Source organism: Drosophila santomea, chromosome 3L (assembly GCF_016746245.2).
Source record: "Drosophila santomea strain STO CAGO 1482 chromosome 3L, Prin_Dsan_1.1, whole genome shotgun sequence".
NCBI lineage: Eukaryota > Metazoa > Arthropoda > Insecta > Diptera > Drosophilidae > Drosophila > Drosophila santomea.
The window spans coordinates 16,872,872-16,886,982 of record NC_053018.2 but is presented as its reverse complement, the minus strand read 5'-3'; the positions used below and the strand labels follow the sequence as shown (position 1 = coordinate 16,886,982).

At 44.1% G+C, this 14,111-nt stretch overlaps 2 protein-coding genes across 3 annotated transcripts; both read left to right on the top strand.

Annotated features, from left to right (window-relative positions):
- Nucleotides 1-2,007: 2,007 nt before the first annotated feature.
- Nucleotides 2,008-7,249, top strand: LOC120448795. Of its 2 annotated transcripts, XM_044006043.1 has the most exons (7): nucleotides 2,008-2,169; nucleotides 2,235-2,661; nucleotides 2,716-2,966; nucleotides 3,028-3,621; nucleotides 3,678-4,491; nucleotides 4,565-5,178; nucleotides 5,240-5,413. In XM_044006043.1, the coding sequence occupies exons 1-7, from the start codon at nucleotides 2,083-2,085 to the stop codon at nucleotides 5,273-5,275; spliced, it is 2,823 nt and encodes a 940-aa protein (XP_043861978.1). In that variant the 5' UTR covers nucleotides 2,008-2,082; the 3' UTR covers nucleotides 5,276-5,413. The 2 variants fall into 2 exon arrangements, with proteins under 2 accessions (XP_043861978.1, XP_043861977.1); XM_044006042.1 differs by having other exon boundaries at nucleotides 2,009-2,169; nucleotides 4,565-7,249.
- Nucleotides 7,250-8,747: 1,498 nt separating this feature from the next.
- On the top strand, nucleotides 8,748-10,364 carry LOC120448843 (basic helix-loop-helix neural transcription factor TAP). Its single transcript, XM_039631048.2, has one exon. It carries the CDS (start codon nucleotides 8,926-8,928, stop codon nucleotides 10,129-10,131), a length of 1,206 nt encoding a protein of 401 aa, XP_039486982.2. The 5' UTR covers nucleotides 8,748-8,925; the 3' UTR covers nucleotides 10,132-10,364.
- The last annotated feature ends 3,747 nt before the right edge of the window (nucleotides 10,365-14,111 follow it).

Here is a 14,111-nt window from a genome sequence, read left to right as displayed (position 1 = left end):
ATACATAAAGATTGGGTGTTGTTTTCATTGTTTTAAATTAGACAATACATCAATGTTATTAAAGTAAAAAACTTACTTGTAATAATAACCCATTGAACTTGCACCGCTTAAAGTGATTTTTCCCAGTGCACTTGATGGTGAGTGACTTGCAGCAGGAGCAACAGAAGCCCAAACGATTGTAAATCATTTCCATTTACGTGTCTGGCCTAATTGCAGACATCCAACGGAGACCTTTGAGCGATCCATTTGGGTACGTCACCACTAATGTTTCATTTGCATGGTGACAAAGTGAATTAAATGGGTTCGGGTTCGCCTTAAAGGCGCAACTGTGCCCGCACAATGGGAGAATGCAGCGAAGCCCTGCCTTGACCAAACGCCTTTTCCTTTCTCCTGGACGCCACACTTGTGTGGGAATCCCTCGGCGCTTCCATTGTGAAGATGATGTAGCTGGCGCTGTTGGCAGCTAATAATAATTTGTTTGCACTTTGCATATGCCATCTGGCCAACAAAGGGAGCGAGGGTCCCGGCCGCCGCAAAGACATGGGGAACACAATATCCTGGGGTCAAGGCAATCGTAAAATCACTCCGGAACTCGAATATCCTCGAAAGGAATCAATTCGTGGAAATAGTGGGAGTACTTATGGGTTTCCATTTTCTTAGAAATCCATATTTCTAATGTCATATGTGAATCATATTTTTAGAAAAAATCCATGAAAAATCCATCATGTCCGCGGAATCTAAAGATGGTGTCCATTTTGTAGTGTCAATACTGACATTTTAGCATTTTTATATAAAATTAGTTAGTTGCTTTTCATTCTCGTTGCAGTTCAGTAGGAACCCACATCCCCTGCTCCAAATTAAATAAAAAATCAACTGTCAATCCGGTATTGTAGTGAATCATTCCGATTGCACTAATGTTCAGTTTTGATCCTTTTCCTGTTACATACATACTTCAGTCCCAGTTAATTCCCGGACTGGATTCAGTTTTCGACTTGTTGCTGCTCCACCTCGGTTGCAATCTAGAGGTCCTCGTCGTGGTTCTTGTAGTTGCCCATGCTGCTGCTTTGGACACCTTCACGACTTTGCTCCTGGCAGTTCAGATGTGTCATTTAATCAGAAAAGTGGCTGTGCGCCGGCTTCTCAACTATTGCAGCTTTGCGTTGAGAACAACCTTTCTCTTTACACATTACTCTGCGTAATCTTCCTAAAAGGACCTACAATTCAGCTAGTGGTGGAGGAAACCCTGCTCGACACACATGCCCGTGTCTTAAGGATACAAATCTGGAAAACAGGACAATCTGTCGTCCAGAGAATGTCGTGTGAACTTGAATCTTCCAAAAATTATCAGGACAAGAAACGAATGTTATTCATACGTGCATAGCTGAGTGGATTCATTATTCTAGCTGTTATTAATTTGTTATTAAATTAAAATTTAGTTTCTGTTGGTGGTCAACCAAGCGTCTAACATCTGAAAAAGCAATAGTTTTACTTCCGCAAAGTTTTTGTTATAGACTAGCTGTTTAAGTCAAACCCGAAAAATAGCATTAAAAATAACATTATGTATAAATGCCCTAGAATCATTTAGATATATCTACTATAATAACATAATTTTAGCTTTGCAATATTTTTTACATTATACTTTTCATTACATTACAAAATGTGTAATGTTAAATAAAATTTAAGTTTACTTAAACATCCACAGGAACTATTTGGATTAGTGTACATTAGCCTTGATAATATCAATTTTTTTTTAATTTATTAAATTTCCCAACGACTTATATTTTTGTTGTATATTTTCTTACAAATAAAATGTTAAATTACTTTTTGATTACTTGTAGCCTAACAAACTAATTTAAGTTGGCAACAATGGCCCTAGCGAGTGTACCATCCATATTCAGCGAATACACCTGACCGCACTATCTAGCGAGTGTATGAACCTCGTACGGACAGCGCTGCCACTTATTTCAAGTCCATCGATTTTCAATAATCGGGCTCAGCTGTTCAGCTAAATAAAAATAAATTCAAGCCGGCTGAACAACAAAGCGACTTTTTGCAGGATTGCCATGAATTAGGTACTGCACAATGGATATAATATTTTCTCAGGATGTGCACGATGCGCAGAAGTTCCTGGATTGCGCGGAGAAGCTGGAGTACGACGAGTTCTCGGCGGTAAGGACTCACATTCTTCATACGTATATCCTGTTGTTTCTAATGGCTAAAATCTTGATTTGCAGAAAATGTTTGTATTCAGCAATGGACACTGCGATGTGGATGTGTTTGAGCTGATGGGCAATGACCGGTTGTCGCAGTTAATCTACGGATGGGAGGTGTGCCACCTGCCCACCAGGGATTCCGAGTCCTTAAAGGACCCAGCACTGCATCACATTGTCCGGGTTTTGGCCCATCACTCGCTGCAGATGTGGTTTAGCCAGGAGTGGAGGTCCTGCTCTGAAGGTCTCAAGCACCTATTGCTCTACAGCCTCACCAAGGCGGTGCCGGCGTTCTACCAGATTGGTGACTTGGCCAATATCAACTGGTCGTACGTTCTGCAGTTCCAGACGAAGCCCTGGAGCCTCTCCTACCTGCAGCAGCTATTCCTTAACCTTAAGGTGAACAAACATCACGCCATCGAGCACACGGTTACTGCGGCATCAGGAGAAGGTTAGTAGTTACTACCTTTTACAAGAATATACCTAATCCTTGCCAATTTCCTAGACATAGCTTTCCTGATGCAGGAAGGCTTATCCCTGGCCCTGCTGCGGCTTATACAGCTCTTCAACGCCGGCAACTTTGAGGCCGTGAAACAGCTGGCGCTTCGGATGCTGGCGGCTTGGCTGAAAGCCCACGAAAATGCCCCATTTGTGTCCTTTGAAGGGGATAAAAACTCAATTACACTAATCGGTCATCTATATCTCTTGACTGTATTTGTAAGAGATGAAAATCGGGGCTATGTAATAGATAATTTGGTAAGATTAACGTTCATCATTTAACATTTCAAACTAATGTCGTCATAATTCCATTCCTTAGATGTACAACATACGGTTTTATGCCCAGACGATGCAGGAAGCTTCGATCTTACATGACATTAACTTTACGCCAGCCCGACTTATTGCCCAAGTTTGTGTGCGTCTTCGACTAGGAAAGAATGGGTTCTTTGAGCAAATTGGGTTTAGAAAATTCAAGCTCAGTCTGGTCACTTCTTTTGCCGTCATGCTGGAGGTCTACTCCAGCTATGTGCTGGGGAATCTCTTGATGGAGCTTCAGGCACTCAACGAAAACGATTTTCTGGAGCACCTGCCACAGTTCAAAGAGCTAATGCATCGCTATGTAGAGGAGCGGGAGAGCAGCGAGCGCTTCCTTCTAGAGGAGCTGAAGAAGATGGATAACCAGCGAAACAGCCACTTTCAACCACATGTAGTAGACCTTAATCTCAACTACCAGCAGCAGATATGCAAGGGAAACCGAGCCAGCAATATAGGCAACTACAAAAACTGTGATGACGACGAAAAGGTTCCACCTGAAGTGGACGAGGAACAAGATAGGCAGATTGATCCGGTATTTCAGAATGTACCAAACAACGAGGAAGTTTTGAGCTTTGTGTACAAACTGCTGGCAGAGCGGGTAAGTGAAACGACCTAAATATTGCAACACCTCTACTAAACCAGTGTTTCTAATAGAATTTTTCAGGCTGGAAGTTCGCTAAGATTGCCCTACTGCTGAAGATCATCGGGCAACAGTTGAATGCAATCGAAATATGGAAATATCATCCTGGACTAACCGTTGATTTTATGCTTAACTTGGAGCAAAAGATGTCTGCAAACTATGCTGACCTGGCAAAAGTGTTTTCTGATCATGGATTCATGGAGGCAGAATTCTGGCTGACTGCTTTCTACCTCCACCCCACATCATCCAATTATAACGAAGTGAGGCGCTGTTCGCGGATCAAGAAAAAGCGACAGGAAGAGGACTGGCTTCCTGCAACAACACCTCACAACGTCAAGTACGAACTGCTGAGCTCCACCATCGATGTGGACGAGATTGTGACCATAACGAACCATAACGCTCCAGTGGCCGACTACGATCCTATATACAAGTCACTGCAGGCGTTGAGGCTTCCTCGCAGCATGATCAAGGACCTACTGACCGTGATCTTTCAACCACGGAACAAACGATACTCATGGGCCCTCGATTGGCACACGCTACACGAGCGTTGTCATGCCCTACTCAAAAGCCAGGACCTGAAGAGAAAATTTGTTTCTCTCAACATGGCCGAGGCAGGCGACGACTTGAAGTATCTCCAGATCGACTATGCCAAGTACAGGGATCGACCACAGTTGGACTACGGAACCATAGAAGAGGGCTACGAGAATGCGGCAAATCTCCCGGAGATTGAGGAAGAAGCTGAACCCACGGCAGAAGTGGACGATGAAGCTGAGAAAGCCAAGGAGCAGAAAAAGCGGCGACCTGCAAAACGCAAATTTTGGGATGAAGGTAAGCAAAGAAATCTTTTTTTTTTTAAGCCATATGGCTTTCCTAAATATAAGATTCCGTCATACCCATGTAGTGTTTTCGGAAGACGAGGAGGAGGCTGCCTCAAGCGATTCGGAGCCCTACTACACGGGAAATGGCCGCCGGACTCGGATTAGAGCCGCAGCCATGGTAGCCAATGCCATGTTGTCTGACATGGATCGAAGTGTGCGCGGTGGGCGACGATCGAGCTCTCCAGAGACATCGGAACACAAATTTGATACACATCCCGTCCTCGAGGAGCAGCCCGAAATCGCAGTCGAGCCTCCAAAGCAACTGTGTCAACAAGAAACCTCAGCCAGTGGCGAAAAGCGTACGATTGGCGATCTGATGGAGGCACGAACCAAGTTTAGCAACGAAACCGGCGGTTTTAAGGCGTTCTCCGACATATGGAGTTTTGAGAAGGAAGAGCTGCAGAATGTGGTCTGCGAGAGCCACAACCTGATGGAGTGCAGCTCGGTCCTAAGCAAATTCAAAAACTGGAAGACCCTCAAAATGGCGACAGCAGCAAAGGCACCCATGCAGCCATGTCCACAGCCCGTGGGAAAAATCGTTCGCTCCGGATCGGAAACTGAAAGCGTGAACTCCGAAACTTCCACGATGGCTACGCACGACTTCAACGAGGAGGAGGTCAGTGAAGGTTCCCCCGGTGTAAGTAAAGACCTAGCACACTCGCCGCTCAAAAAGTCTGATTTTACCACGGACCCAGAAGTGTTGCAGCCCACAGGTGAAATTAGGACGCATATGATCCATGAGGCCCTAGAAACTACAACGGTGTCAAAGAAGGCGACCAAGGAGCCCGTAAGAACTGGACAACAGACACAGGAGCCTCTAGGCACTGGACGGCCAGAAGAAGGGAACTTGGGATCTGAATACCCATCCAGAAAGGCCAAAAAAGCAAGCCATATACAAGCTGTCTTGAACAATAGGGAGCTTAAACAGGTCCCACCAACTAGACTCTTCAAAGAAGAGGGACTGGCAACCAGACAGGTGGCCGAAAAGTCAAGAGAAACTGGACAACCTAAAAACTCTTTAGAAGACGGAAATCTGGAAAGGGATCTGCCGAATACTAGAAAACAAAATGACAAGCTTATCAACATGGAGCGCTTAGGAAGTGCTCAGCTACCTAATGAAATGGCAGCGCCAACAGAAACCGGGACGGAAAGCGACACCGCGGAGGAGACACTTCTGTGGAATGGCGGTGATGAGAACTCGAGAAATAAGCGCTTAAGACTTGACACAGTGAACGATGAACCCAATTCCAGATCTTCTGCAAACGATACCATGGAAATGGAGAGAAATCGTCTCATCAACGAGTGCCTGACGCGTTCTGTTCAAGTGAGCTTAACCAGGCTGACACCACAGGACATAGAAAAACTCAGAGGACTAAGAGTTCGTGTTAAGCGAACCAACTTGGAAAATTTCTATCACGACCAGACGCGTCGCAGTAAAAGAAGACTCGCAGCGAATCTGAACAGCCAGAGTCGCTCCCACACCGAAGACAGCAATGCATCCTCAAACAGCTACGACGACCGTAAATATGGTAGACGCCGCTTCAAGAAGTTTGTGCACATCACATCGGACTCGCCAGCTCCTTCGGAATCGTCCACTCCATCGCCTCGCATGATAGTCAAGCCGGTCTTCAAGCACATAACTTCCGATTCCTCAACAGATCTCGAGGAGGTGCCCCGGTCTGCTTCTGCGATTAGAAGACGAGGACACGTTCGAGGACGGAGCGGGCCAAAGTGTAAGACGCAGCCAACTTTGCGACTAACGCCATCCTTTCAGCCGGATGTGATCGAGCTGTCCTCGGACTCCCTTTCCTCCAACTCACCAATTCCAGCAGCTAACCACCGGATGAATCACTTTACTCATGCCATGGAAATGGATCCGCTTTACGAGGAGGCCATCATACCATTCTAACACGCTGTTGACAAGTCGAGCCTGCTTTCGAGCCGCAGGCGATGTTCTACGTGCCCGGAACGAATGCCGGCGAAGGGATGTTCGGAGGTTGCGCCGTGCAGGACGGTGGAAAAGCAGAGGGTGCAAGGAAGATGGAGAGTAGCTGGGAAAATCGAATTTGCCTCGCTTGTTAGAATGCAATTAGCCTGAGGCACATTCGGTATTTGCTTTGGCTAGCAAAACGCCAAGATTTTTATGAAATTATTTACGTGTACATCTGTTTGACCAAGTTTCCGGCTCCGGCTTTGTATTTCGGTTTTTATTTGGACTGTGTCGACGGCCGAAGGCCTTAAAAAAGAACTCTCATCGAGTCCTGGCCGACTCTCAATGGGAAAAGCAAACGCATCCGCTCTTCAATTAACTGCCTAATTGATGTGCATTGTGGTTCTAAAGAACCAAATTAGCTACACGCGGCGGAGTAGCTCTATGACAAGTATGACGACGCCATCGACACGTGTCTGCTGGTGTGAAATTTAGTGGCAATATATATATGTATATGAATCAGTAAGTGGTTTGAAGTGGAAAAGCCGGGCAAAGATATTATTCTCGTGTAGGAGAAGTTCTTAGTAGTATTTAGCTCTTAATAAGTATATTAATACAAAATAGCATTAATACTGTTTGAAACTTTAATATAAAATTATATATAACTACGAAAACACGTATTGTTTCCTGATCTTTCAAGCAAAGTTAATATAAAATAAATAATATTATAAGTATGCCTCTTAGTATTCGCTTATTAACTTGGGATTGAAATCTATAAGCAAACTAATATAACATTATCAATAGCCTACCACTCATCTTGCCGGTAAGATACGCATCCCAAGATATTCATTATAAATATATACTTTCCTACATATATTATCCATGAAAGTGGAGACATTTTTTAAATACAAGAATACCGCATTAAACCAAAAATTTAATGGTGTTACATTTACTGAAGCATTGACCTTTTTTTTGGTTACAAAAGCACTCAATTAATATCCATTAGGCAACAAAGCAGCGTTATAAACTGCCTGAAATGTGGCATATTACTAAATTAGCCCCCTTGACACTCAAGTTCTCACTCGTGTTGGCAATTTGCGGCAATCGCCGCATATCATAACAAATCCGCACGTGGCACCCGTCGGCCTCTTGAAATTGAAACTCCGATCCTCCTCCTTCAACGGGATTGCTGCAGATAGCAAACCCACATCGGCACACTTGGCCACTTGAACAGCCGCTAAGACCGCGGCACGTGCCAACGCCTGGGTCTTAGGCTTTGTATTGGAAGTATGGAATCCTGAGGGAGTGAGAGCTTTCGTTGGGTACACATGTTGCTTTTGGAAAGTGGAGGCGGTATCCTGGCCACGTGCCACTAACCCGTTTAGCGACAGGCGTAAGCCCTAAACGATTATTGCGGTTTAGTGGCAAAAACCGAAAGAGTTGATGGTAATTGAATCGTTGGAATTGCAATCGCATTAGTTCGATCTGGTGATAAAATAAATAACAATTTATTTATTCCACGAAACACTCATACTCTATATATTTCGTTGGGTAAGGGTAAGGACTCTTTACTGAATACGGTGATGGAATAAATCTCTTTCAAAAATGATATCTACACCAAAAACGTAAAAAAGTCGTGGTGATCTGATACAACATTTTAATATTAAATTAAATTATTTCTTGGCTTTATTTATTTATCCTTTAGCTGAGTGATTTTTAAAAACAAAATCTATAATATTTTTTGTCAATTTATACTATTTATTTAAATTATAAAGCAAATTATACTAAGATTGACCAACATTTCATTAATAAATAATATTTTATATATATAAATAATTAATAATTCAATAAAAAAACAGATAATGATTAAAAAGTGTAATAAGTGCATGGTATCTAAATACCCACAGAGAAAGGGAACGAGTTCAGAGAAGACCTTTGATGATGCCGTTGGCGACACCGCTGATCCTCGGACGCAGACATCCTTCCGATTGGCTTAGAGGGCACCGCTCGCAGCGGAGCGTGAAAAATGCTCGTATTTTGACTGGTAGCGGCGGCGAGCAGAATGAATCTCCATCTCCAGGAAGTTCAGCCCGCTCCCGGCCGTTCCAGCTAGACGACGTCTGTGTGTGAGTGGGAAAAGCCACCCCCGGGCGGCAATCACGGCGCATATCTGTTGGGATTTGTGTCAGGGTTCTGTGCTCTCTACTTTGCGCTATGGCGCCGCCACGACCGACGACAATGCGCCGAGGGTTGATGCCTGTTAGTCCGGAGCCAAATCAGCGGGCTTAATGGCTGGCCGGGCACATAAAACGGGTGCGCACTCCTCGCCAGCTTTTAGTTGGTGCGGGCACGCGAGACGCGAAGAAACAACTCTCTCACATCACAGCGTAAATCGTGAATCGGAAATGTGCTAAAGGATATAGGATATACACACCGAGATACAGTTACGAGATCATGGCCGCCTGCTACAATGCCTACAGCGCTGGATCGCAGTCCTTCGACTTCGACGAGGACGACGACGACGCCTCCTTCGACAGTGGCTACGAGAAGAGTTTCGAGACGGAGGCCCAGTTGAGTTCGCGTCGCCGCTTGGACTTCGGCACTCCTCCGACTCCGGCGATCCCGCAACCCTACTCCGGCGGCACCTGGGACGCCGTACCGCTCAGCTCGCCGCCGGCGGGCTTCGTGGGACTGCTCGATACGAGCAGCAATCACAGCACTCGGAGCGGCAGAACGCTGGTGGAGCATCTGAACAGCCGGGCCACGAATGGCGCCTTCGATCCGCCATTGACTAGTACGCCGATGAAGTCGCCAGAGGATCCCGATGCGCCGCGACCAAAACGCAAATATGCCGTCGGCAAAAACAGAGTAACTCGCTCGCGCAGTCCCACCCAAGTGGTGAAGATCAAGCGATTCCGCCGCATGAAGGCCAATGACCGAGAGCGCAATCGGATGCACAACTTGAATGATGCTCTGGAGAAGCTACGGGTCACTCTGCCCTCGCTGCCCGAGGAGACGAAGCTGACGAAGATCGAGATCCTACGGTTTGCGCACAACTATATCTTTGCCCTGGAGCAGGTGCTGGAAAGCGGGGGTTCAATCAACCTGGATCTGGAGAAGCTGCAGAACTTCACGCTGAGTGGTGAGAGGATCACCAAGGAGCTCTTCGATGCTCTATTCGTGAATCCACAGCCGTATCCCATGTTCGGTCGAATGTTCCCCTATGGCCAGGGAATGGCGCCTCTGGCCCAGCATCAGACTGCTCCAGCTTCGCATGCGGAGCAGCCGCCGGCGATGGGCGGCTTTCAGCACGGCATGGACTACCCGCAGCAGCCACCAGGATTCGACTTTACAGGCAGCATGCGGTTTTACCACCAACAGCAGCATCCGCAGCAGCAGCCGCATCAGCCTCACCATCTGCAGCCTAATCCCCAGCAGGAGTCCAGCCCGCAGCAGTTCTCGCAGGAGAAATACGATCTCTTCAGGGGATCCTTCGATGCAGCTGCCAATATTCATCCTACTAACTTGGACTCTGGGATTCACCAGCAGAGCAGCTTCTACTCGCAAACACCGCCGTGGAAGGACTATCCGGAGGATCAGGCACAAGCGCTTGCCGTTCCACATCCACACAGCTACAAACACTTCGCCCCACAGGTGTAGCACAGTTTTGAGGGCCAAACTACGATCTTAGGGTTTTCAGCGTGATATACTAAAAGATTGCGGGGAATTGCAAGAAACTGATCAAGGGGAATGGCCAAGAGATTGGCCCTTGACTTACTTTGAAAAGAAAACTAACGTAACTTATGGGTCTTGTCTCGGGGTTTCCCTTCCTCACTATTCTCAACTTCCTGGCAATCCGTTGATATTGGTAATAAGCGAGGCACCTAATTGACTGCTGAGGTTATCGTCGTGTTTGGAAATGAAATATCCTTAAAAATTCTACATTCCACACTTACGCTAATCTTTGAACTCAATTAGTTTCATGTTATAGAGGGATCCGCAATAGATTAACCTATATAAAGCCAACCATCCAAAGTAAAGCTTCACTAACTCATTATTATTTCATATCGAATTTATAAGTATTTCCATTCATTGGCTTCTTTCTTGCGGATCCCTGGTGAATATTTGGATTCAAATTGCTTAGGCTAATAATTTTTCCATAAAGCACTCTGCTTCTCAACATATTCGCAATGTATTCTTCTTGACTATATAGTACAAATCGGTTGTCCATTTAGTGTAAGCGATACGTACCTTGCCATTCTAGATGTAAGATCTCACTATAACGATCATTGAAATGAACCAGGTATTAGCCGTAATTAACTATACAATCGATTAAGAGTATGTAGTATGTAGGTTATGCCAGATTCTATGTCAGTTATTGCAATGCAAGGAAAGCGAGCTAGTCAGGGCCAGAACTTTAAGGTGATAAGATTGAATTTCGATGTAAAGCCATAAAGATTTATTTTTGCAAATAAAGTTGATGATCAAAACGAGCCAGAAAATTGTTCGCAATTGGGAAGAATGGATGGATGAACTGCTGGACAAAGTCAAAAATAGTAGCCAAAGCAAACAACCCTGGAATCAGTACCGCTGTGTGCGGATTTCAGATCCCAAACAAAGGACTTAAATTCAAATAAATATTGTATATTGCAGTGCACATAAAACGAATGGCTTTGTGTGTGTGCACTGCAGCTTGTTTTTATCGTAGGGGGCACTTTTCGCCCTTACAATTCGACATGGGGTGAGTCCTGGTTTCAAGTAGAAACCGAACTCGTACTCCCGGCTCGGCCTTCGGAGCTCGAACAATGGAAGATTGCCGTCACCTGCCACACAATTACAAAACGAATGTACCAACAGCAGCAGTCAGGAGCGGGAATCCTGAAACATGAGCTCTGAGCCAGTGGACCTGCATGAATGCCACTCAAATTATTTAGTTGAATGAACCGGCAAGAGTCGAGGGAAATGCTTTACTGCTCTACTGCTTTACTGAATCACTGAATAGCTGAATAACTGACTGACTGACGTTTTCCGTTACAAGGAAAGGGTGAAAAGGTGATAAGATGCTGCAAAGCCGGTGAGGAATTCGCAATCTCGACTGGAGATTACAATAAGACTGTCCTATCCCTTAATAGAGCTGTCATATTAGTAAGCCTTCCGTCCAAAGGTTTTAAAGTTTTGAAAAGAGGTGAGGGTTTGCCTAATGCAACATAAATCGAAAAGTAAGAAAAAATGATAACTCAAATAAACAATTTTGAGATAAAATAAAATAAAGTCAATCATCATTCACTAACCACCACCTTGAACTAAAAATTCAAAATAAAATCAAAATTATTATCAATACTGTATTAAAATTTAAATTTCTAGTTTCTAGTTTGAACTTTTTCAGCATATTAATTTTTTTGAACACTTAATTTCCATTTTAGCATAAAATAATAATAAGTCAACTAGATATTTCTTCTGCCGGGAAAAGATTCGCTCATTGTTAGTTCTTGGGGTTATAAGTAGGAATTTGCCAGTTTTTCCTCAACTAAGCCGGAGTTTGTCATTTGAGCAGCTTTGTTGGAGGTGTCGGGATTTATCTTTGCAATAATCATTATTATGGACCGGCATGGGTCCGCATTCCTGTTGTGCGGCAAAGGCGCAAATACGCAGCGGGTGAGCCAGCTAAGCTGCATTCAATTTCCAGGACTCGACTCTCCTCGAGGGATGAGGATGAGGATGAGGATGAAACCTGGCACGGATGGGACTGGCATCATTAGCGGACGGGGTGGCTCCGTTTCGATGGCTATCGGCGGATCAATGACGACATCTATGCCTTAGCTCCCTTCCCCGAATGCTAATGCACTGTGAGGTTGGAAAAACAATTTGGCGATGGCCATAAGGCGATAAGCAACCAAAATGGAAACAAATTGCCATGGACATGCTAAGAGGCGCAAACACAATGCCATCTTCGGTTGCGGCAAGTGCAGGTCCTTAGAGAGCGATTCATATGCGGTCCGATGAGACTGCACAAAGGACTTCGGTTGGGTCGACTGGTCGACTAATGGAGGAGGGTTCGACTAGCAGATACCTAACCAAATCAAATTTCTGTGTAAATATACACGGATTAGTCAATATGGAAAAAGCACAGGGGACCATTTCATATTCTTCCTTATCAAACCGAACAACGAAGGAGTGCTGCTTTCTTTGAAGTTTATTTAATGAATTTATAGTTTAGATATATTATTTTGTTAAATCAACCATCTGTATGAACATGTATTTTAGATTACCACAAGCTTGAAAATCAAATGTGGGTCTTCTTTACCTTATAAAAGATTGGATAAAAATAACAAACCATTTGTTGAAAATATGTTTCTATTGAGTAAATTAATTAAAGAAACATTAAACTTATATTTGTTTGGTGTTCTTTTTAAGTTAATATGGAAAAGGTTCACAATCGTAAGTACTGGATATTTAATATTTTTGTGTGTCAAAGGTTGGATATGCATACGTAAACTTAGAGTCAGAGTTCAACCCTTGGAATGGAAAGCATGAAATATTAAGATCATATATCACACCGTTCCAGACGACACCGCGCCAATTTGTCCTTGCCCTTTTGCGATTCCCATTTCGCAAATCGAATTTTATTTGCCGAATTGATTGTTTTACGCCTTTTTAGCAAGAAGTTGGCACACATTTTTTAACCCTTTGCCGGTGCACGTGGTTATTCCAGCCCCGGATCCTTTGTGTATTACCCCTTTTTGGTCCTGATCAAACATTGAAGGCAGAGATTCGCTCTGGTGCAATGGTACACGTTCGCTTTTTAGCGGCAAGTTGCTCGACCTTTTTGCCCATTCATTGCCCTGCTCGAATTGGTTTATCTGTGAAATCTTTGACGTCCTCTGGTTGTTGTTTTTTGTGAGGCTGAACCTTCCGGGGTGTGCGACCACGTATACGTTACTGTTCCAAATCGAAAAAATCCATGTGTGCCCTACCTTTGTCGCTTTCGAGTTGTGTGCTCATCTAACCGAAAAACATTGGATAAACAAACAGCCGGCTCGAGTATTTTGTTACACTTACCCGTACCAGAGAGCCCTGGAACAGGACCTTTTTATTTCTCTATTTTTCAGAGTCCGTGGAAGGAAGCCAATCTGTCGCATTTGTGTGCAATCGTCCCTCGGCTGAAACTGTAAAATGTTATGCAAGCCCTGATTTCTAATCCGATCAGAGCGGTTTTAGTCAAATTTAAGCAGATTTATGTCACATTGTTGAGCCAGAAAGTGGTACGCAGCAGAGGGAAAACAAAACGAAAATGTTAACACATGTAAATCAAAGATCAGATAACTATATAGCGCATGTTCCTCTATTAGGCAAATCGAATTGAGATCATGTTCTTGCCCACTACCGATAAGACCAGAAAATTCGATTAAGGTTGCGGAAAATTATGTCAATGAAGAACGAAGCAGAAGTTACTGTGGATAATTGCGGGATACTTTATTTAGATTAATTATTTTACTGTTTTTTCAAATACATAATCACAGAATTCTAAGTTGATGTTTGGTAAAGATTAAAAAACACTTATTAGGTCGAATGTAATATATTATCACATAATTGTAAAACATAGGAACAACCCAACCACTTTATCAAGTATGGACAGATAT